This window comes from Podarcis raffonei, chromosome 3 (genome assembly GCF_027172205.1).
Source record: "Podarcis raffonei isolate rPodRaf1 chromosome 3, rPodRaf1.pri, whole genome shotgun sequence".
Classification (NCBI taxonomy): Eukaryota; Metazoa; Chordata; class Lepidosauria; order Squamata; family Lacertidae; genus Podarcis; species Podarcis raffonei.
The window spans coordinates 45,872,817-45,895,542 of NC_070604.1; the positions used below are offsets into that span (position 1 = coordinate 45,872,817).

At 39.8% G+C, this 22,726-nt stretch overlaps 1 protein-coding gene across 3 annotated transcripts in view; it reads right to left on the reverse strand.

The window, feature by feature from the left end:
• MAP3K7 (mitogen-activated protein kinase kinase kinase 7) overlaps window positions 1-19,011 on the reverse strand; it is a 35,204-nt gene extending 16,193 nt beyond the window's left edge. Inside the window, exons 1-12 of one of the 3 annotated variants that reach the window (XM_053381469.1) lie at window positions 18,185-19,011; window positions 16,092-16,202; window positions 13,859-13,924; window positions 13,097-13,142; window positions 12,183-12,321; window positions 11,054-11,178; window positions 8,963-9,091; window positions 7,766-7,896; window positions 5,668-5,749; window positions 4,310-4,461; window positions 3,707-3,866; window positions 479-559 (exon numbers count right to left, since the gene is read on the reverse strand). In XM_053381469.1, coding sequence (XP_053237444.1) covers window positions 479-559; window positions 3,707-3,866; window positions 4,310-4,461; window positions 5,668-5,749; window positions 7,766-7,896; window positions 8,963-9,091; window positions 11,054-11,178; window positions 12,183-12,321; window positions 13,097-13,142; window positions 13,859-13,924; window positions 16,092-16,202; window positions 18,185-18,274 — 1,312 coding nt within the window. In that variant the 5' untranslated portion in view covers window positions 18,275-19,011. The remainder of the gene's footprint in view (window positions 1-478; window positions 560-3,706; window positions 3,867-4,309; window positions 4,462-5,667; window positions 5,750-7,765; window positions 7,897-8,962; window positions 9,092-11,053; window positions 11,179-12,182; window positions 12,322-13,096; window positions 13,143-13,858; window positions 13,925-16,091; window positions 16,203-18,184) is intronic. The other 2 variants (XM_053381471.1, XM_053381470.1) reach the window with 2 other exon arrangements.
• Between the last annotated feature and the right edge of the window lie 3,715 nt (window positions 19,012-22,726).

Genomic DNA, 22,726 nt, shown 5'->3' on the forward strand with positions numbered 1-22,726 from the left:
CATATACATGGGTTTAAATAACCATTTAATTATTACTATAGCCAAAACTGGTCTGATATAATTTTGATAATGTAGTTGTTATTTAATCATTCAATATGCAGACTTGTTTCACATATTAACCTTTCTAAGTAAGAGGTTTTTTATGAAGAGAACCATTTGGATTTGAAAGACAACACTGGTATGTTGACATAATTCAGGAAAATTTATCCTGAGAGTCATATTAATAATTCATTTTTTAAAAATCAAGTTCTTTCTACACTGAGAATTTGAACAAATTCACCTGTTATTATTATTATTATTTTTTACTAGTTCAAAGAACTGTGTTAATTTGCAATGGGAGCAAAAGCGTTCTTTTTCTCATGCATCTTTAGCATGTAGTGCCAGCTTGTTAATTCATTAACAGGAGCAAGAAGTATTTAAAGAACTGATCATTATTCCAGCATCCATGAAAATGGCCCACTTTGCCAGTATGTGATACCTGGTTTGATGATCTCTGGGACATCCAGAATGTTGCCAAATGAAGCAGTTTTACGATGGCCTCGTTTAGGTTTGGAAAAGGCTGAAAAAACACATACACACATACAATACACATGCAAACGACTACAATTTTAACACAAATCATTCAGACTAAAACTGCACCTTTTACTCAACTTGGTTAAACTGGAGACCATGCAAAAAAGGTCATGCAGAATGGTCTGCACAGCTTTCCATTCATGCTCAAAACCGTAAAGCATTTGTTAAGGGCAACAAACATAAGTACGGTCAACAACGTAACACAGCACTTTATTAGTTATAGTTAGAAAGACAAAATCCAAACAAACAAAGCAGAATGGTAAAGGAGAGAGGGAAAACCAAAGTCTGGTCACAAAATAAACTAAACTGTCCACCGGCTCCACTTCACTAATATACTAATAAGATGTCTGCCACATGTGGCAGTCCAAATATTTTCTAAAAAGTGTTCCTCTCAAAAGATTTTAGTGAAAACGCCTATACGTTTTCAAGAAAGCTTTTTTTATTTACGTGCACTAACATTGCCAGATTATTCCCTGCCACCCACTTTTCAGCTGGAAACTGACCGGAACTGCCATTTTGAAGGAGAGTCAGAATCAGCAACCTCCATAATATTAAACACAAATGAAAGATTAAAATGATGGAATATAAGTATTTTCTGGAAGTGAAATGTGTAATGGAAAGCTTTGGAATTAAATACAGCTGTTAATGCTGCCAGTAACATAATGAAGGGTGGTGACAGTGGTGGTATAATGGCCCAACGAGTTAAGTTAAAAGCTCCTTATTAAGAACAAATAACAGGTCTGGGAATGCTGTTCTATAAAAATCTTATGAATACAGTGGATGAGAATCTAGCAATATTTAGTGCCTTCACCAATCCCTGTATACCATAGGGTTCATTGATATGTATGTATTGTATGGTACTTTTAGGTTGGGGTAAGTTTGTTTGTTTTACAGTATTGTGTTCTATTCTATTTCTAAGATGTAACATGCCCTGGGATCTTATGGAAAAGAGTGGGCCACAAACATAAATAAAAACAGTAATATTGCCAGCTTCAAATATAGATTACTTCTGGACTAGAATGTAGAATGTAGACTAGTATAGGGCGGTTATATACTACTACCACCACCACTACTACTACTAATAATAGGATGAACATAGTAGATCTGACCATGGGCAACATTCCTTGTAGTTAAAGATTTAAATTCTATTGCTTTAGCCAATTGCTTGCATTAAGAGCATATAAGCAGGAGTTGCTGCTCTCATTGGTTTTCTAATAGAGGCCACACATTGATCTTTAAAACATTTATTTTATTCTAGGCACCATAACTTTTGATTTAGACAGTCATAGAATTGGAGCATTCTGCTCCACCACATTTACATAAACATAATTAGATGATCTCCATTTTGAAGTTTCTCCTGGAATTATATGTTATTGATTTGGGTACCTGACATTTTCAAATTAGCCTTCTTTAAATCAAAAGGATACCCAGATCAAAATCTAAGAACAAAGAATTGCCTCTCAGTTTTCTCTATTGCTCCATTGAAGTCAGGAAACTGATCTAGTATAAAAACTAATGCCAAACCAGTATCAGTTCCAGTGCGTTTATTTGTTTTATGTCTCCTAATGAAGTGAGTGTGTAGTCAAAATGTAATTTAAAAACACAATCCTACGCATGTCTACTCATTGAATTCATGTTTATGAATGTTCAATGGGACTTTCTTTTCGTTAATTTCGTACAGGAATGCAACTGTAGCCATTACAAGGACATATTAAATGTTGAACTATTACTGACAGAAGAGAACCTACGATCTCAAAGACTGGGATTTAGTCATCCCATTTGCCTGTTGAAAACTTTGCTTTATCGTTGTTCGGCCAATATCTCACCAGAAGTAAGCAACAGAAAGGTTGATTGATAAAATAAAAATGTCTGTTTAGTAAGGACACATTAACAGGTTCAGAATACCAATAATTTTCCATAGTACAAAAAACCCATCTTTAATATACAAATAGATTAAACAACATCACTTTAGTTATGTCAGTCCCAAATAAGCTGTGTTGCCTTTTAGAATAAATTACGATATTATAATTAGCGACATAGTACATTTTAGGTACTCCACTAATTTACTAAAAAATGGAAATGGAAGCCTTATTTAGATCCTTTCTGACCTCAAGCCAGGGTAGAAAAAAGTGGGTGCTCTGGTCCCATTTAGGCACCTCCCTCTGCACAACACAAGATTAACGCTGTCAAATACTCCAGACATGCTCTCTGCCTCAGCTTTGATCATACCAAATATTTGAGGGGCTCCTTGAGAAGGTTCACTTGGAAGCCCCTGGCAACTCTGATCTATTGGGAGCAGCTGGGAGAAAAGCCCTGAAACAAAGTCTGGACACACACTTTGCCTTTGTTCCCATGCTCTGAGACAGCAGCTTCTGCCTTCCAACCATTTCAGGATTATGAGTAGGCATGCAATTTTCTGTTCTGTTTATGAATTCTGTGCATTCTGGCCATTGAGGCATCCTTTAAATCACAGACTTGTATTCAGAGTTCGTTACAAAAGGCCATACACAACACTTTTTAGTTACGATATAGTAAAGAGTAACTAGAATTTTCTACAAAAGATCACCGTATTTTAATTTAATAATAACTACCTCACGTATGCACCAGTTTCCTCTTACATGTGGAGAATTCCAGTTTTTCAATTAAACCAGCTGTTCTTAAAATGCAGAAAATATTTGAATTCCAGGCAAATGAAAACATTCAGTCCTAAAGGGAACTGCATAGATTTAGAAAAATAAAGTGACCAACTTTAATAGTCATGGACATACCCAGAGAAGGCAAAAATAATTGCATATATACCTCACTCATCTTCTTGCAACCCAAGTGCACTTAACTGAGAGTCAGACTGCACCCAGCATAACCCGTTTCAATGGCGAAGGATAGGGGTGGGCATATAGAACTAAACAGCATCACAAATATGCACTGCTGACAAAATGATCCTTCTCTCCTGCAGTCCTCAGGCAGATACATCTTGTGCCAGCAAGCTCCACTGGTGCAAGGTTCATCCACCTGATTGTGGATGATTTTCTCCTCCTACAAAGCAGCTCTCTCTGTTCATTTTGGTCCTATAGCCCCTGGTAGAACTTATTGATCTCAGTCCCATTTGCCTAGCTGTTTAGTAAGATTCTTTTACCTGTGGTAGCAGCAATTCTTGCTTCAATTTCAGACATATCAGCACTCATTCGTTTGCTTTCTCCCGAAACAAGGGTTGACTGCGGTCGCCCACGAACTTCTGACAAGCTCTCGACACTGCTACCGCGAGATGGAGGTAAGCTCAAACGACCAGGCTCTCCCTGCAGAAAACGAAACACTTTACAATGATTCAAAAACTAATTGCAGAAATGGGTGAACAAATAAAGTTTGCATGAATAATACATCTGCAGCTGCCATTTTCATTTAGTTCTTAAGATGATATGCAAGCCCATAATAACCTCTCTCAGAAGAAGAGTAGGCAGAAGGTTTATGCTTCTGTTAAGGTATAAACATATGTTTAAGGCATGGAACTTATTTTTTGTGCTCTCTGCAAACCTGGATCTCCATAACAATACTAGTAGTAGTTAGATTTGATAACTGTCTTTAAATCTTGTGTATTTTTTTTGTCACAAACTCTGAATAGGTACTTATTGTCAGAGTTTTAAAATAATTTAATATGTATTTTTCAAGCAGTAATGGTTAGGGAGATCTCATTATTTTGATTTTAAAGTTTCCTTAATGACTATTATTTCTATGTTCTTACCGACTGCTTTGCTGAATTTTTCATCTGCTGGGCCAGTTTTGACTCCAAGCGTTTAATAGTGTCATTGGTAGCAGTTCCTGGAAAGTCATTTGGTTCCATGTTGGCATCACTCTTGTTACTAGTATTTGTGGAAGTCATATCCATGAAGGAACCTATACATTTTAGAAGTATGTTACTTTACTTGAGAAGTCACTCATGACTACAAAACTACAGTTTTAAATATTGGTTGTATTTGATTTCTTATTTTTAGATTATTTTTTTTAAAACCCCAGCTAGACTGCATAACTACAGCCTTAACATATTTGTTAGAGTTACAGATTTATCCCAGTATGTGAAAATCAAATTCATCCTCTCAACACAACAAATCACTAGTACTAAAGGTATTTTGTTTGGAAACATGACAGGCAGTGCTGCTAATGGATACCAGTTCTGCTGACATAAATCCTTCTTTAGAAGGCTTAGGTGTTTCAGCTAAACCCCGGTTTCAGAATAGCATGATCCTGCATATCTTTTAAATATGGACTGCAAAGTTGTTATCTTGTTTATTTCTTTCTGTGAGCATATGAGATGGATAGCACTAAACTTTATGAGGAATAAATCTGAACATAAAGCTAGCTTCCAGGTAATTTCTCCACATATGAGTTAAGGCATTTCACAGTAACTTTATGTGAAAAGGATTCCTTAGTCTGCTGAAATCATCGTACTGTCAATCAACTACAAGAAAGAATATCTTACACTCTGCAGTACTGTTTATCTACAGACTTACTGTATGTAAGGCATTTGAGGCAGAAACATTTATGCTTCAAATATTTAAGGCATAAGAAGCAGAACTAACTCTCTGTGGGGAAGGGTTGTATCTCAGTGGCAGAGCAGAGGCTCTGTGGTCTTTCCAGGCAGGGTTGGGAACGAATACTGTCTGGAATTCTGCTTTCTGACAATCAAGAAAACACTGAGCAAAGAACTGACTCAGTATAAGAGAGCTTCCTGTTCCTATGCTGTCTGTGGGTTACAGCCCATATTAAGAAAATATTAAACACAATGGTTGTTCCATGGTGCCTTAAAAAAATCTGAAACAGTATGTAGGTGAGTCTTACCATGACAGCTTAGTACAATGCTACAAAAGAAAAAAGGTGGCTTGTTTCTAGTTATACCAAATACTGCTGCGCCAATATGACATCTTTTGCTGTGTTAGCATTAGAATAGACACTGTAAATTGGGAACTCATACTAGTGCAGTGGTTCTGGGCTATGCCTATACCATTCATCTGCTGACACAATGAACAGTAGGACATTGTGCATGTTTTTAATTCTACATAGTCTTAATTAATAATCAACTACTTATGCATATAATCTACTTACCTGTACTAGTGGCAGAGTTGCTTTGGCCTTCATCAGAATACTGACAAGGGTATTGTAGAGGTTCCTCTGCTCCTGGAAAGTACTGCAAAGAGGTAAAGGAGGAAAAGCTCAATGATCGACAAATTCATTTTGTCTCCTGGCTCACTGGACAGAACATGAAACAGGAAAAATCAATACTGTCTATATTATTTTAGTAAACTCCCTAAGATCTTCAACTTGATTCTCAAAATGTGTGGTTGGATGTTTGGTATAAAGCCAGTTTATTCTTTAACTAAAAAGTCATGACAACATAAAAATGTCAAACAGTCATAAGTACAAGGAGAGATGTAGCATGATTCATATGTATGCTGCTATCAGGCAAAAGACAACACTCAGCTAACGTTATTATTTTTAAAAGATGTATGCAATCTTTCTACTGTGATATTAAATAAATGGCAACATTTGTTTAATAGCATCAGTCAAAATATACTGAAACATTACTCACTAGACAAGCCTGATGTTCAGTAATGAAAGGCAGTATTCATTTTGCAAAGTTGACTCCAAATGTGACTGTAGAAAAGTCTCATAAATAGTTTACTAGCACAAGAGCTATATGGTGTGGCTACATATGTTTGCCAGTAATCCTGGCAACAAAGATGTGAACATTTCCATTCTAGGCTTGCATGCCAGCATAATTTCTATTACACATTTCCACTGTAATCTTACATATTATGCAAATGCAGTAATTTGTAAACATGGGTCCCAAGTGGCATGTTACTCCCTCTTTCGTTACTTCAAGAAATTAGATAGCTATCTCTAGATTTCAGCATATATATTTCCAATGGCTATAAAGGTCAAAGCAGTTATAACAAGATTGTTGTAAGGCTGAAACTGTCACAGGTAGTTGAAAGAGGATTCCTAGGTGAAATGCTATGGGAATCTGTCCTGGCAAATCTCAGACTTCAAAGCTCCCCACTTTTCTCTTTTCAACTGGCATGAGGATCTTCAGTATCTGCTTTTAAACAAACCAGAGTTCCTTGCTATGACCAAACTTGCAGGAACTGTGGTTAGTTTAAACATGATTTATATTCAAAAGTAAGGCTCAAATCATCATTCACTATGGCTTGCTAACAAACCATAATTTTAATAAACTATAGTTTGGGCATAACAATGAAGGGGGTGTGTGTTTAAAATTTGATGCTTCTGATCTCCTCCTTGCAGCTATGACAGAGTGGAAAGGTGAGGAGGAGTACCTGATATTGAGACTTGTTCTGAAAGTGCTAAACAGTAATTTAGCATGAAGTGCAAACTGGGCCTGAATGGAATATTTTTCAATGTATTTCTGTGGGTAGGGAAGCAGTAAGAAAAAGTCTCAAATAGAGTAAAAAATATAGTCTGCTGTTAACCTTTGCTTCAGGATGTTCAAAGCAGAAGAGAATTATTCCTCCGAAAAAACCACCCAACATTCTACTAACAAAATTAAGCTAACCTCAATCATAAGATATCAGTCAAATCAAAAATTAAAGAAGGAATGGAAATGTTTCGAAGATTGTATGTTAAAATATTGTTCTAAGAAATATATGCTAATATGCCTAGAATAAAAATGTAAAGTATATCTATGATTTGGAAAAGAGAAGAGATGGAAGAAATACAAAAAATGATACATGTGGAGAATGCAAAGATAAAGGTGGAAACAGAGATACAAAGAAGTCGAATTGTGGCGGTGGGAAGCTGGGGGGGGGGAGTATTATATGGCAAGTATGTAATATTTGCTTTCAATATTTTTGGATTGTATTCAATCTAATTTTCTTTTTCTTTTTTGCTGTTGTTAGCTTTTTCTGTGCTACTTATTTAAACAAAATAAACAAAATATATATATAAAAAATAAAGTTTTAAAATATGCAGAACATTATCCCAAGCCAGCAAATTTTTAAGGACTGGTTCTGTTGCAACAAAGTGAGCATATAACTTCTGGTGGTCTTCCATTATCATTCTCTTCTACAATGGTAGTGACTTTTCCATACTTCTCTTTCCCCCACTGCTTCCAAACCATCTACTTTCCATGCCTTATATAAGCCAGTCCTTTTAGTACATTATGCCATATGTAAGAAAAATGTACCTGCATCAAATGTGTCATTATTTTGACAATTTCTTCCATTGAAGGTCGTTGTGAGGGATCTTTTGACCAACAGCGAGTCATTAAGCTCTCAATAGGCTTGGGTAAATTTTTTATCAGTGGTGGCCTAGTACCTACAGGGAGACCATTAAAAAAACCCACACATTATAAAATTGTACAATGAAGTTGTAAGAATTCTACACAAAACTAACCATCCTTGACGATTTCAGAAAATTAACAATACTGTTGCTTTTTCAACAAAATAATCTTGCGGCTTTCCATCTGCTATCCTTGCAACATTGCAACTTGAAAGATTTCACGAGTGGATATAGGGATTATTTTACCACTTCACTAAATTGCTTACCGAAAAGGTATGCCAATTTATGAAGTGGTACTTGGGTCCTGAATGAGAAAAGCATTTTACTTGAAGCAAATGCTGTATATACTCTCAACTGAGGATGGGGATCTTCTGGCCAGTATGCCAAATGCAGCTGTCAGAGGCTTCCCATTCAGTCCCCAAAGCCTTTTTTACTCCCAACCTGGCTTCTGCCAAGACAGCACAGAAGGCAGCAATTTGTTGCAAGAAGGTAAATTGGGACCTAAACTGAGTGTTGGAAGACCTTTTCCCACCTGGCCTGGGAGGGCAGGGCCCTGACTGACTCCAGTTACAAAAGCTGAGGTTGCTTAACAGAATCTTGGGCTGGGGTGTTGTTTAGGGGGTTTTGTGGCGGAGGGCTTATTGCTGTTGTTCTTGTTAAATCACAGCATCCAAAATTACGATACAATGAATTAAGTGGAAAATGCTAAATTTGGCTCTGTACTTTTTGATGTTTGTAGTTATGCACTTTTTTTAAAGTTGTAAAATTCCCTGTGCATGGTTTTAACTTTGGTTGGAGAGGAGGCATACAAATAAAATGATTGACTGATCAATCAATCAATCAATCAATCACTTAATGACCATTTTACTATTTAAAATAATCCCCTGCCTTCTATGCGACTAGAGCAGATAAGAGTTTAAACAAGTGGATTTGCCCCTGGCTGGTGTACTTTTGCCCCAATCTTGCGCCAGTGAATTAGGCACCGGAGTAATGCACTTTACTGAAAACTTGTGGCAAATACACACACACACACACACACACACACACACACACACAAATTCAGAAATGCTACTTGTCAGTTACCCATTAAGTTTGAACTTACCATTGTGAACTGCCCACATGATTCGAAATGCAGGACCACCAATCTCATCAAAAGGTTTTCTACGGGTAATCACTTCCCAAAGAATAATACCCCAACTGAATACATCACATTTTTCACTGTAATTGCTACCTGAAAAAAGGTTATTCATATAATTTATATCCTTTTAAAAACAAAATGTGTCCCTTCTCAAGCAATATATTTTCTGAATGTTAGTGACAAAACTCGAGGTATTCCATCTCATACTCTGTATGAGATGCTACAACACAGGTAAAGAAGAAGTTCCCCATGACCAACCAATGCAAAAAGCAGGCTTGAAGTTACTATCAGCTGTGTTCAAGTCTGTGGATCAAGTTAATCGTGGGGTGTGCCAGCAAACAGCTAATCTCTGCAGAAAGTAGGAATTCATTTGGCTGATGGGTGGTTGCTTCAAAGCACCCTGTAGGGCATGGTGTTTTGAAGTAGTGACAATTATCACTTGACATCATTGTGATGTTCGGTGGAAGATGTCAAGAAAATTATTTTGCTTAGGCCTCTGGTCTGTGCGAAGAAGTTACTTTTCAGTAATGGCGTGAGCTCATCAGGTTGAAGCACTATGCTATCTTATGCTACTGTGCTTCAAGATCCGCAGTGAGGCCTGCTAGTTGAGAATGGGGGTCAGTGCTTTATGGAACTGATAAGAGTTAGGAAGTTAGCTTTCTTATTTAGTCTGATTTGTAATTCCCAGTGGTGTTTGTCAATTGGGTTTTTGATCTGTAACTTTTATGGCTTTTTTGGTTCTGTCATATGCTGCTATTTTTATTCTACTTCCAGTCTTTGCTTTTTAATAAATCTACCTTGCTTATGTTGCTATCTGTCTATTTTGGGTAATGCCTTGGTACTAATTCTAGTTGCTAATCTCTTGGTTACCAATTACTGAATAAGGTGGTTAATCTGAGGCTCAGGGAACAGACAGTCCTGTTTCAGCTGTTGCTTCTTTGGAATCTTAGGGAAGTTTCCATTAAGGTCTGGGAGTCTCTTGGCCCAGGCTGGTTGCACTTAAGGAGTAAAGGTAGTGTAATACCTTGCAGGGTTGGTTTTATACCCTGAATATTTTGAATCACCAAAGACAGGGTTCCGGGTTTGGGTGAGGGGCAAGTTATTGACACGCAGGACTACCCAACTGTCAAATTTGACATACAAAGCACAGGAAAGGTTCTCCCACCCACCCCTCTAATTAATTTGATCAATGCCAAATATCTGGGGGGAAATATTTAACTAGGAGTACCTTAAATTCTCTTAGTACAACAGTTGATGAGTTTTCAAAAAAGAAAAGAAAACTTCTTTGCAAGTAGTTTTGTTAGAAATTTAAAAAGAAACCATTCTAAGCATGTTATAAAGCATCCCTTGAGTGACAGTTCAATGGAACCAAGAGAGTGCATCCTTGAATGGCTTATTACACATTCAGATTGAGAACAGGAGCAAGGAAACACTTAGGTGGCTTCTGAGTGTGTGCGAACTTCTGCTATGTTGTGTCCACACCAGGATGCTATTGCATGTGACAAGGCTATACCAATGCCCCTATCCTGCATGCATAATCTCATATACATATCTATTTCAGTGCCATCAAGTGATAGCACTGAGCAGATTTTATAAATGGCAATATTTGAATTGAATTCCTCCAAGATTAAATGCAGGTATATATTAATATGGAAGCAAGTTTATTTATTTAGTTAATATTTAAGTTTATAGGCCACTTTTCAATGTAAATATGCACAAAGTGACTCATAACAGCACAAATTACTTTGTCAACAGGTAATTTCCTTCAAGATATATAATTTATGGTGGGTCTACATATACAGCTACTAATATTTTAACGATTTGGAAGTTTATTGCTTATTGTTAAAATAAACCCAAGGTATGAAATATCTAACTTTTGTTAAATATATTGTTTTTAACCCCCCCAAAGCATTAGCTATTACAATATTCAACAGGAATACAGAGAGAGAAAAATTCCATATGCCCTTGATAAATAAAAATCAGTATAAAAACCAACGAACAATAAAGCTTGTAGAACACACAAAAATGCATATTAGCATCAAATTACTTTCTTACCTTCAAAAACTTCTGGTGCCATCCAAGCAGCACTTCCCTTATTGTTGGTCATGTGTGTCTGAATATCACAGGCTGTACCAAAATCACAGATTTTTAAAACTGTCCCCCCTGCCACCAAGAGCAAGCTGTCAAACAAACAGAATAGTTTAGGAATCTTGTGATTAAATAAGAGTAGTTGCTGCCCTGAGCTCTTTTGGGAAGAAGGGCAGAATATAAACTTAAAAAATAATGTTACTACACTAAGGGTGAGATTCTATGGCGGCTGGGAAGGTGTTACAGGAGCCATAGGATAAGATCTGCTACAATGAAGAGGGAACTCTTATGTTGCCCACTGCCCCCTCGTAGGTGATGCTGACCCCTCTGATGTCCTAGCTCAACCAGTGATGGAGCTCTGACATCAGCAGGGCCAAAAAAGCAAAAGGTTGCTGAAAAGTAGCTAAGATCTGAAAAATCCAAAGTCTTTTGGTCCTCTAACTCCTCCCTCCAGAGCCCCAAACTGGATGGAGATTGACACACTTCTTTCTTTCCATTGTTTTCAGTGGGAGAGAAAAATGAAAAATATAGGGTTGTGGTTGTTTTTTTTTAAAAAAAATACAGGCTGGGAATAGAGCATTCGTCTGTGCTTACTACTGCCCTAAGGCAAGCCCAGGTGGGTGCTGGATTTGTATTTCCCTGTAAGCCAGACATTTCAAGATTGCACCCTGAAATTCCATGCTCCATTGGGGAGAACAATGCAAACTTGCCAGAAGGAGAGTTTTATTAGAGGATTATCATGTTGTTCCAAACTATTATTAATCACAGATCAGAATAAGGAATGGAGCACTATAATGGGAGTTCTTCCATAACTTTCAATAGATTTTTTAAACATTGTTTTTAATGTTAATTTTAAAGAACAGTTTCATAGAACTGGCTATCTGATGTTATACAAACACATGCTTTGCATGTTGCACAATGAGCACTTGTGCTGAATACCCTATTCCCTGCTAATAAAAAGCACCATAATATGAGCATAGTATCTGCTTTCAGATGTGCGGTAAGCCATTTATCCTCTAAGATGGGTGGGGGTGGGAAGAAGACTACAAGATTTATTTTGAATGTTAAGAAGCTTAAACAGTGCCCAAAGACCTACTTTGGTGGTTTTAGGTCCCTGTGAATTAGAGCCTTCGGTTTCATGCTATGAAGGTATGCCACTCCCTGGGAACACTGTAAACACCAACTCATTGCATGCGCAGCAGTGTAGTAAGGCAGAGGTTCAGCACCATGTAGGACTGAAAAACAAAGTTACAAACTAAAAAGAACTTAATTGCACATTACAGTTGATACAAAACAAGAATACAAAATCACAGGTCTGAGTCACTGTTTCTAGCAGCATTGGACACAAAAAGGTAGCCAATTTAATTTGTGAACTGCACCACTTATGTGAAGAATAAGTTACAAACATCTTGGGTATTGCAGTAACTCTATTTCTAGAACGAAACACAGGGCCAAATTGGCAGACTGTTTGCTCAAAGTCATTTGTGGTAACGTGAGGGTAGCTCAACAACTATTGTGTCTGGATTTTCACTTTTTGAAATATGGCAGCTCTAGGTAATGCAATATAAGGGATGCTTCACTAAGAATACAATTCAATCTCTATGTTTATAATACCACAAGTGAATATGCTTTCAGTGGCTTTGTGGTGACTTAAAAGATGTGGGTTCAGTAACTGTATACTCATAGTAAAGCAATTGCACCACCACAGCATACCTTGCTGATGAACCCACCTTCTTGCTTATCCAATTTGGTTATATGAAATATCTTCACAACTTTAGGCCCAATACCAATGGAGTTGATTAATGGTAGTTGAGTAGAATACTTAATAGTGAGTTATTTTTTTTTTTAAGTAGACAAAACAAGAACACATGAATTCACATTATAAAAATCAAACAACACTAGAAAGAAATTGTCACTTCTACAGCTTTGGATTTATAGTACAAATTTCTAAATGCAACCTTGCATTTTAGTTAAGTGTTTTGGATAATGCAACTCAAGAGAGAGACTCACCATTATACAGAGAACCTCCTTCAGCATATTCCATAACAAGACAAACCTTTGTGGAAAAATCAAAGTGTTAAGTTAGAAGACACTTTTGATTTTTATGTAGAAGAAAATCTTTAAAATAGGAATGTTTTTGAAAAGTTCTGCATCTAAACTCCTGTGTGGATTTTTGGGTTCCAAATTGCCTGATCTTGTTTGTGCAGTGGCAAAAGTGACTTAGGATAATTTCATTATCTTTTTTCGATTTCTGATCTTTGCAGATAGCTTCATACACATAGTTTGCTGCAACTTTGATTTCCTTCTGTTCTTACATGATATCCACCCAGCCCTACTTTACTGATGCCCTTCTATGTTGTATTTCAGTTAATTATCACTTGTGAACATTGGTAATGAAGGGGGGAAAGAACAAATGAAAATAAATTAACTGGTGCACAGTTCTAAAATTTTAGAATTTTAGAAATTATTCATGTGAATTGGAAGGGGGGCAAAAGAAAATGTTGGGCCAAGTGAACCCATGAAGCATAACCTGGGAAACCTGATTATTCCAGGTTTATTGCTAAACAAATAGCAAAAGCATATCCAATTAATACACACATTTTCATAATAAAAATGGGAAAAGTCAGTGCAGTATGTGCAAGTAAGCCAACTAAGGAACTATTTGTTCTCGTATTCTTACTTAATGCAAGCAAAACTTTTAATCATCATAAAATATTTAGCCCTACAAAAATATTGTATTGTGACCTCAAAAACAGAAAAAGTGCAACTTACTGGGTTCAAACAAGCTCCATATAACTTGACAATATTAGGATGGTTCACACGTGACAACTGTCGAAGCTGGAATTTAAGAGAAATAATGCATTTAAAGGCGACGTCCTTAATTTTAAAAAGTGATCTTTTCTAATCTTTGCTCATGTAGGATTCACAGCTGAATGCTAAAACTGGTTTGATGCTGTATGATATTTTGCACAGACCTGGAGAATGAACTGTGGTTTAGTTAGCGCAAAGCAGATACCTCACCTAACACTGAAATTTTTTTTTTAAATTACTACCAGTTACCCTCCCCCTGTGCAACTTTTCAGTGAGAAGGACTGCTATGACTATCCCTTGGATAAAGTTTGTGTTATCTGTGGTGGCCCTTGGTTGCCACTACTCTACCAGTGACAGAGTAGTATTGTAGTATTGCATGTATAGAACAGCATCTGAACATAAAATCAGGTTGAGCATAAAATCAGGTTCTAGAAACACATTTAGCAGGTTAGCCTTTGCAAGCATTCAGTTCTGGGTGATCACTGTCCCAATCATAGCATGATGTGAGACCCCTATCCCCCAAGTCCTCTCACCACAGAAAAATCTGGAGGGGGAACTCATGGCTTCTGATTGCCATTAAGAATGAAAAGTGAAAGGGTGACCCCACCCCTGTCCGAAGTCCACAGCACATACAATAGGGGAGGGATAGGTGGAGACCACAAATAATGGCTGCCTAATTTACACACGTGTTAAAAACATTGTAAAATGTGTTTTTTTAATTGTTTTGAAAAAAGCATTGAATTTGCTATAGCTCACAGTCACCATCTAGTGTCACAATTGTATACTGCACTTTACAACACATTCAAAATGTTTTATTTGCAGCTGAGTCCCTGGACTAATTTTACATCAATATGCATCCTTTGAGAAGAACAATAGTCTTTAGCTATAGGTAGAAAATGTACAGAGATGTTACATGGCAGATAATGGTAGTAGTAACTGGCAATCCTAATCAACACTTTACACAACAGAAGCAAGGCTTGGACACTCCACAGGACCCTGTGGGGCATCACCTGAGCACTCCAATTCAGTCCAGAAAGAGAAATGTAGTTTCATCCCACTCCAGAGAAAAGGCATGGCAATTTGTACCAGGCCTTTGACCACCATGGTTCTGTCTCTCAGGTTTATCCAATCAGTTGGACTGGGATGGAGTAGAAGCTCCCTTTCAGCAGCTGGACAGGACAAGTTAAGGTCGATGTTTCTGCCCTCATATGCAAAACCAACTACAAGCATGCCTAATAAAAATTACAGCCAGTTATTTGCCTATTTGTGTGAGTCAGGCCTATTGTGGGCACACTATGCTTAATAATGTATTTCTGCACGTTTAAATAGTGTACTAGCAATGGACCATTGTACTAGAGTGTACCACCAACAGAAGTGCCATATCTCTCTCTCTCTCTCACCCCCCAACCCCCTGAAATATTAAGTGTTGATCATCTGATAAATAAGTGTACATATTCAAGTAGTTTGTCACTTTGAGTGATCTGGTTTGAATTACACTCACTTTCTGATCTCTTTTCTATGTGTGGTAGAAAACACACCTTCTGACACACCCTACAAAATGTGACACCCACATCTAGTGTGACAAGAGTTACCAGCAGGCAGAGTAGGAACGCACAGTCCATTTTCCTCACCACTGCTTGTAGGGAGAACATAGAGGTAAAGTAGTATTTTAAATGGGCCGGCGTGACTGGAGAAGCAGGACACCAATAACTCAGCTTTAGTAGTTTGCAGAGTTGTTTTATTCTAAGCAAATGTAGTTGACATAATATCCCTACAGACAAGGAAGAATTCAGTCTTTAACCAGCTAATTGAGTTTGCAATATTCCCAAATACAGGTGGTGGGACTACAATTCAGAAGGTTCTTGGAGTCAACTTTCTAGTTTGTCCCTCATCCCAACGGAGTCCTGAATACACCCCCAGGGGTGTAGAAAGTTTTCAAAACACAACTCACAATAAATCTTAAAGGAACATTTTACGGCACAGCAATAAAATTATGAGCACCCATACAAATTCACAATATTGTAAAGTACAAATAGAGTTGCTGTTTTACTGACTGAAACAGTACAGTTCTCACAAAGTCCTATTTTGGGGGTGGGTTGATTTCTCTTCCAACAAAGCTTAAATAAAATTGTTTTGAAAACAATAGGCTACCTGTTAATCAGATGTTAAAAGAATTTTAAAAGAAAAAATATACCTCTACTATGAAAGCTTTTCGTTCCGATTCACTTTCTATTTGTTTAATGGCCACATCTTTTGCTCGCCATTTTGCTTTGCAAACTACTCCAAAGGCTCCTCTTCCAACAACCTATATAAAAAGGCAATTGGAAACTTTCAGTTACATATTTCAAACAAACCATCTGCATAGCTCATATTATTTTCTTTCTTTCTACTATAGAATGACATGGTAAAACATTTATGTTGTGCAAAAGACCTGTACAACTCATGGCTTGCCAAGATACCTCAAACCCAAAATACATTAATCGCAGTCTGCCAGATGCTTGGCAACTTCCTGTTTTTGCAGTCTCAGGCAGGCAACAAAACCAAGAGGTTTAAACAAGCTCCTGCAAACCACCATACCTGCATGGTGGTTCATGTTCAGCTTTTTAGATACTGCTGTGCAGATCTGTCCAAAATAATTTCCATCTCTGTATATGCCCCAATGTCTTTCTACCCCAAAAACCTTTCTATCCAGGCATTGACTGATTATCCTGAGTCTCCAGGAGTGTGCAGGTTTATTTTACAGAAATGAACCTTGGGGATCTTATGCTTCCTTTACACACTTCCCATCACTGACACATCAATTTTTTATTTTAATGCAATATCTCCCTGAGCTGAGAAAATATGTCACTTCTGGCTACATAGTGTTTATGAAACTGAATGCATATGAAAGTTTGTAATTCGTCCAGATGTGATAGCCCAGATGGAAAAGGTTAGTCCCACAAAAATCAACAGGGACTACTTGCAAGTAAACTTGCAAAAAGGATTTTGACTTTATAATGACTCTTCCAACTTAAGATACCAAACCTATATTCAGTAGCTAACAGCTTTAAAGTGATCCCACCGATGGGTCTTGTTGATCTAAAAAGGCTTTGAAAACCAATCTGTTCCAAGTGGCTTTTACGTGGTTTCATTGGTGATACTGTTACGTGGTTTCATTGGTGATACTGTTGATTTACTGCTTTAATGCTGTGTTTAGTGATACAGCCTTATTTTCTACTGGCTGTTTTATATGTTAAATTCAGAGGCAGCTCCACGTATAACACATTGCAGTAATCTAATCTAGAGGTTACCAGAGCATAGACTACAGAATTTAGGCTATCCCTGTCCAGATAGGGATGCAGCTGGGCCACAAGTTGAAGCTTAGGGAAGGTACCTTGTGCCACTGAGGCCATCTGAGCCTCAAGCAACAGCAAAGGATCCAGAAATACCCACAAGCTGCGTACCTGGTCCTTCAGAGGGCATGTACCCCCATCAAGAGCAGGCAACCTCCTATCCATCCAGTCTAGGGAACCACTCATTAAAAGTCCCTCAGTCTTATCTTTTATTTTAAAATTATGTGTGTTGAGGTTCCCTAAACAAGTGTGTGTGTTGGGGTTGGCGGCCTTTAAATCTTATTGCGACTCAAATCTTGAGATGATTGCCTCAGAACTAGTTACTCAAGCCATAGCTCAGCTTTCATGCTTGATAAAGTACCACTGGAATATTAGTATTATTATATTTTCAAAGCTTCTAAGGAATTCAAGGTCGCTCTCTATTCCAACCTCACAACACGCCTGTGAGTTATGCTCAGAGATGGGGATAAGCTCATGATCATTCACTGAGCTTCAGTCATGTAGAGATTTGAACCCCAAGCTACTGGTCTAAGGGCAGCCCTTTAAATACTACACATAACCCTGACTGTCATATATTGTTTTTATCTCACCAATGGGTCATGTGTACAATTAGCCTGTAAACAACTAGTCTGTTTTTTGGGGGGGGGCAGAAGAGAGAAGGCGCAGTTTCAGGAAAGCCTGGAGCCCAGACCCCTCATATAAATTTGCAATCCTACTGTGTGCACTGTACTCCATGGGGCTTACTCTCAAGTAATTCTTAGGCACAGGATTACAGCCTCAAGTGTGCGCATAGGGGCAATGTTGACTTCGTGCAGAAGAGCCTGCCATCCTATATATGCATCTATAGATCTCCAAGGAGGTGGTGGGGAAGTGTCTTTGGAGTTATGTGGGGCTTACTGCCGAGTTGAGTTACCAAGTGTCCCTCCCGGCGCCCTCTCCACCTGTGGGGACTCACCTCTTCCACCTCGATCTCTTTGTAGTCAATTTCTTCGAAGTTGAGCACCGGGGGGGTTTCAATCATGTCCGCGGAGTTGGCAGAAGACATCCCTCCACTTCCAGCGGGTGTGTGAGTGTATATGGGGTGTGTGGGGCTGCGCGTCTGGAGGGAGAGGAGGAGAGCGCAGGCCGCCCAGGCGAGGCGGGGACCGGGGCGCAGAAGGGCTCCTCTCGCGGGACCGTTTCCCTGGGACCCCCAGCCCACCTCACAGCACTCAGCGGGGGACGGAGGGCCCGACGGAGGCGCCTCCTGGGCCGCGGAGAGGCCTCATACGAGGCTCTTCCGCCGGGGCTTTATTGGGGCCACCGGGAAGCCCAGGCCGAGGGGGCCCGGCTCGGCATCCTGCGCCCTCGCACGCACGCAACCTCCGCCTCCACCACCACCCCCGGCTTCCCTCCTTGCTCCGCTCTTGCAGGCCGCGGCCTCTCCTCGGTCGGAGCCTGGGAGTCGCGTCGGCGGCTGCGCCCCCCTCCCTCGCAGAGGAGGAGGAGGTTGAATGAGGAGGACGAGGAGCCGCCGCAGCCGCCGCTCAGAGCCCAGCACCCGCCTCGGCCGACATCTGGGCCGCTTCGCGGAAGGGACTTTCCCCACACGGCGCGCCGCCTCTCCCTTTCCGGCTACTGAGGAGGCCCGGCCAGGGCCACGGCCTGGCAGGAGAAGCGGCGGCGGCGGCACCACTAGCTGCTCCTCCTCTTTCCTTTCGCTCGTTCGCCGCCTCACTCTTCCCGGAGCTGCTCCGCCTTCCTGCTTGCTTTGCCGCCTCCCAGAGGCCGCCGGAGGAACCCGCGGTCGTCATCTCGCATAGCTTTCCCCGTAGCCGCGCGCGGGCAAGGGCTTTTCTCCCTCCGGGAGCTGGCCACCGGGTGTGGGGCTCACAAGGAGTGGCCCGCCTCGGCTTTCAGTGGCCTGGTGCGAGAGAGAGCGGGGAGTACGAAAGCGAAACTTGGAAGCGCGTGTCTCCCTTAGGAGAAGTACAGTGGTACCTCGGGTTAAGAACTTAATTCGTTCTGGAGGTCTTTTCTTAACCTGAAGCACCACTTTAGCTAATGGGGCCTCCTGCTGCCGCCACTGCACGATTTCTGTTCCCAACCTGAAGCAAAGTTCTTAACCCGAGTTAATATTTCTGGGTTTGCAGAGTCTGTAACCTGAAGCGTATGTAACCCGAGGTACCACTGTACTGCTCTCTTGTTTTTCCGCTACCAATGCACCAACGCACTAGGTAAGAGCGTTGCCAAAGAGCATTGTACTGCACTTATATTGGAAAAAGTCAGTGGGCACAAATGGGCACACTTCACTGAGCATCTGACCATGAAAAGGGACCGATGATCACCCTCTTCCTGCCCAGTTAAGGTCCAGAGTGTGGCCTGCCACATGCACTGGGCCAATGACATGTTGGGGCAGCCCCATGGTCGTCATGGCAGCAATGAAGTCCTGATAATATGGGAGTCCGAAACCAGGACCGAAATTAGGCTTTCTGTCAATCGGGTCAAAGATCCAGTTTGGCACCTCACACCTCCCCCCCATACATGTTTGCGTACCTACACATATATGCATGCAAACAAACACACCCACCCCTCAACACATTTATCTGTAAAGAGCATAAAAAGTAGTCAATATTATCATTTTAATACAAAGGAATCCTAAGAAGTATTATGACTGTATGACCAAAGGGAAAATGAGCAATCCCTTCCAGTAAAAGCAAATTGTTTGTCAAGAGTACAACTTCCATGTGCATCAATTGTTTATCTGAGGTCAGGTTTTGAATTGGATTTATTTGGTCACAAGATCATTAAAAGACAGCATTTCTATAAGATCAGCCAAGGGCCTCTGGTTTCCTTTTTTCCCTTTTTCTCTTTGAGGCTTTTTGCAACCCACCCCTCTTCTTGGTTCTGAGAGAACCTTTTCAGTGACTTTTGATGTGTAAATTTACTCCTGAGTAAGCTCCTGCCAACCTAGCAGTTCGAAAGCATGTCAAAGTGCAAGTAGATAAATAGGTATCGCTCCAGTGGGAAGGTAAACAGCATTTCCGTGCGCTGCTCTGGTTCGCCAGAAGCAGCTTGGTCATGCTGGCCACATGACCCAGAAGCTGTACGCCGGCTCCCTCGGCCAATAAAGCGAGATGAGCGCCGCAACCCCAGAGTCGGCCATGACTGGACCTAAGGGTCAGGGGTCCCTTTACCTTTAAGCTTCAACAAGATTCCTTTCAATTTTGTTTTTGTTTGATTACTCACTTTAGGAAATGATAATTTTATAGCAATTATAGGCTCCATGTAAGGTGAAAAAATGCTTTTTACGAGTTTAAAGTAGAAAGTGCCCTTTCATTACACTCTCAATGCAGTAGCAAATCCACAGGGGGTCTTTTGCTTCATGGGGGAGAGCCATGCAACCTCTCCAGATTTTCCAACTCTCCCTCTCCCTGCATCATGTTGTAAATGAGCCTTTTTCAGCTTCCTAGAGGAAGGAAGGTGCTAGTGGCTCCCTTCACCTTTTCATCTTTTTCTCCAGCTTAAGCCCTGGGAGGCTGGGAGCCTCAATGGTGCCCCTCTGGAGGCTTCACCTGGGGCAGAAACCCTGCCTAAACACCACCTCTTGCGGTCAGCTCTGTCAGCTCAGGCAGGGAGACTGCTGGGCAGTGAGGCAGGCAGTAAATCAGTGAAATCCCTAACCTGTCCTAATTGCCCAGTGCCAGGAACACACACACTAGATCCCCACAACTGGGTAAAGAACCTGGAGAGAGTGAACCTGGAGGGGTGGGAAGAGAATTTCTGTAGACCACAGTAACTTCCCCTCCCCAACCCTCGAATCTGGCCTGATGCTGCACCAAGTATCCAGATGGGCACAACTGGATGAGACCAATTCCTCCCTCTCACCCATCCAGGTCTCAGTGATACAGGACAAGATGGTGGAGGAAGGATAGGCCTGCGGGGATGCTGGGTGGAGATCGGTTGCCAGGGGGAGACTGACTTGAAACTGTGATGCTTCTGAACCATGTGGAATTTGGGATCTCAAGAGGCCTCTGTGGCTAGCAGTGCTTTTAACAGTTTTAGCTGGTACCCCAGCTATGACCATTCCTGAGCTGGTATAACCTGATGATAGTGGTCCATGCCCTGGTAACCTCAAGACTTTATAACTGTGACACACTCTAAGTGGAGTGTTTTTGCATCTGGTCAGAAGCTGCAAGCAGTGCAGAATTGAGAAGCCAGACTGTACAAAGGAACAGGCTACTGGCAACATAGAATCATATGGAGTTGGGTCAGCTAGTTCAACCCCCTGCAATGCAGGAATCTTTTACTCTTGTTGAAAGAGTTGCACTGGTTGCCAGTTTGCTACTGGAATGTTTGTACGTATTTCAACTATTTTATTGTACTGTAGTAGAATTCAGATTTTTTATTTTTATTTTTGCACACACACCATATATTTTGGTTACATAGTTTGTTGTTAAGGATTATTTGTGTCTTGGTTGTTTGCATATCTGGAGTTCTGTCAGCATAGTTCTTTCCTGCTGTTGGTGGATCTTCAGTATAGGATTGCACTCTACATTATAGAGCAATCACAAACCATGTCTTCTCAGAAGTATTCTTCTTGATTGAATGCTATGCAGTCTTAACCATACCTTCTCTACTGAATTGAGACTTAAGTGGAGTTGGGTTTGCAGCCTTAGGTATTACAAAAACATGTTCTGATTTTCTGAATTCATGTAGCAAATCATACAGGTCTGTAAGTAACAAACTTGTCCAGGTTTAACAAAAAATGGATAAAACTATTGATCCCTCAAACAGATATTGGTAATAATATTGACAGCAATATTATAGCACCGTATGTTTACCTGAAGATGCATTCATAATATTTATTTTCTTTCTCTTTTAAATTTTAATTTGATTGAACACTTTTCAGATACTTCAACTGTAAAACCAGCATATAATTAAAATAAAGCACACAGAAAATGAAATACCTGCTACTTTGCCTTTTCTAAAACTTACTTCCTATTCAGTATCAAATATATTTCTTCCCACAAGGTGGTACTGTGGCACTACTGTTCTATGGAATCTTCCCCTTTACATTACTAAATTAATTCATTTCTGAAACCAACTTCCAGAAATCTTCAAAATAAAAGAGTTAAAAAAATTAATCACCAAGTGGGCAAGTTTTTTTAAAAAAGTATTGTGTCTTGTCAGTACTTTTGTTTTTACATTGTAAACAGTATTTATACATTTTATTACAAGATAACTCATTTGCGACAATATATCTTTTCGTTTTAAAAACTTGGGAGGTATCTTCAGCCAGATGATTAGAATATTATTATTATTATTTAAATGTGAGAAACTTTTGTTGGAAACCTGGGCTGAAATGCTAAAACTGCTAGGTGGCAAATGGTCCAGCTGAACTCTCTATGCCTGTTCTGATAACATCCTGAATCATAATTGGTGCAGTATATGGCTCCACCCAAGATCACAGTTATTATTGGCTATTTCAGTGGCATATGAATTTGTGAGGAAGATT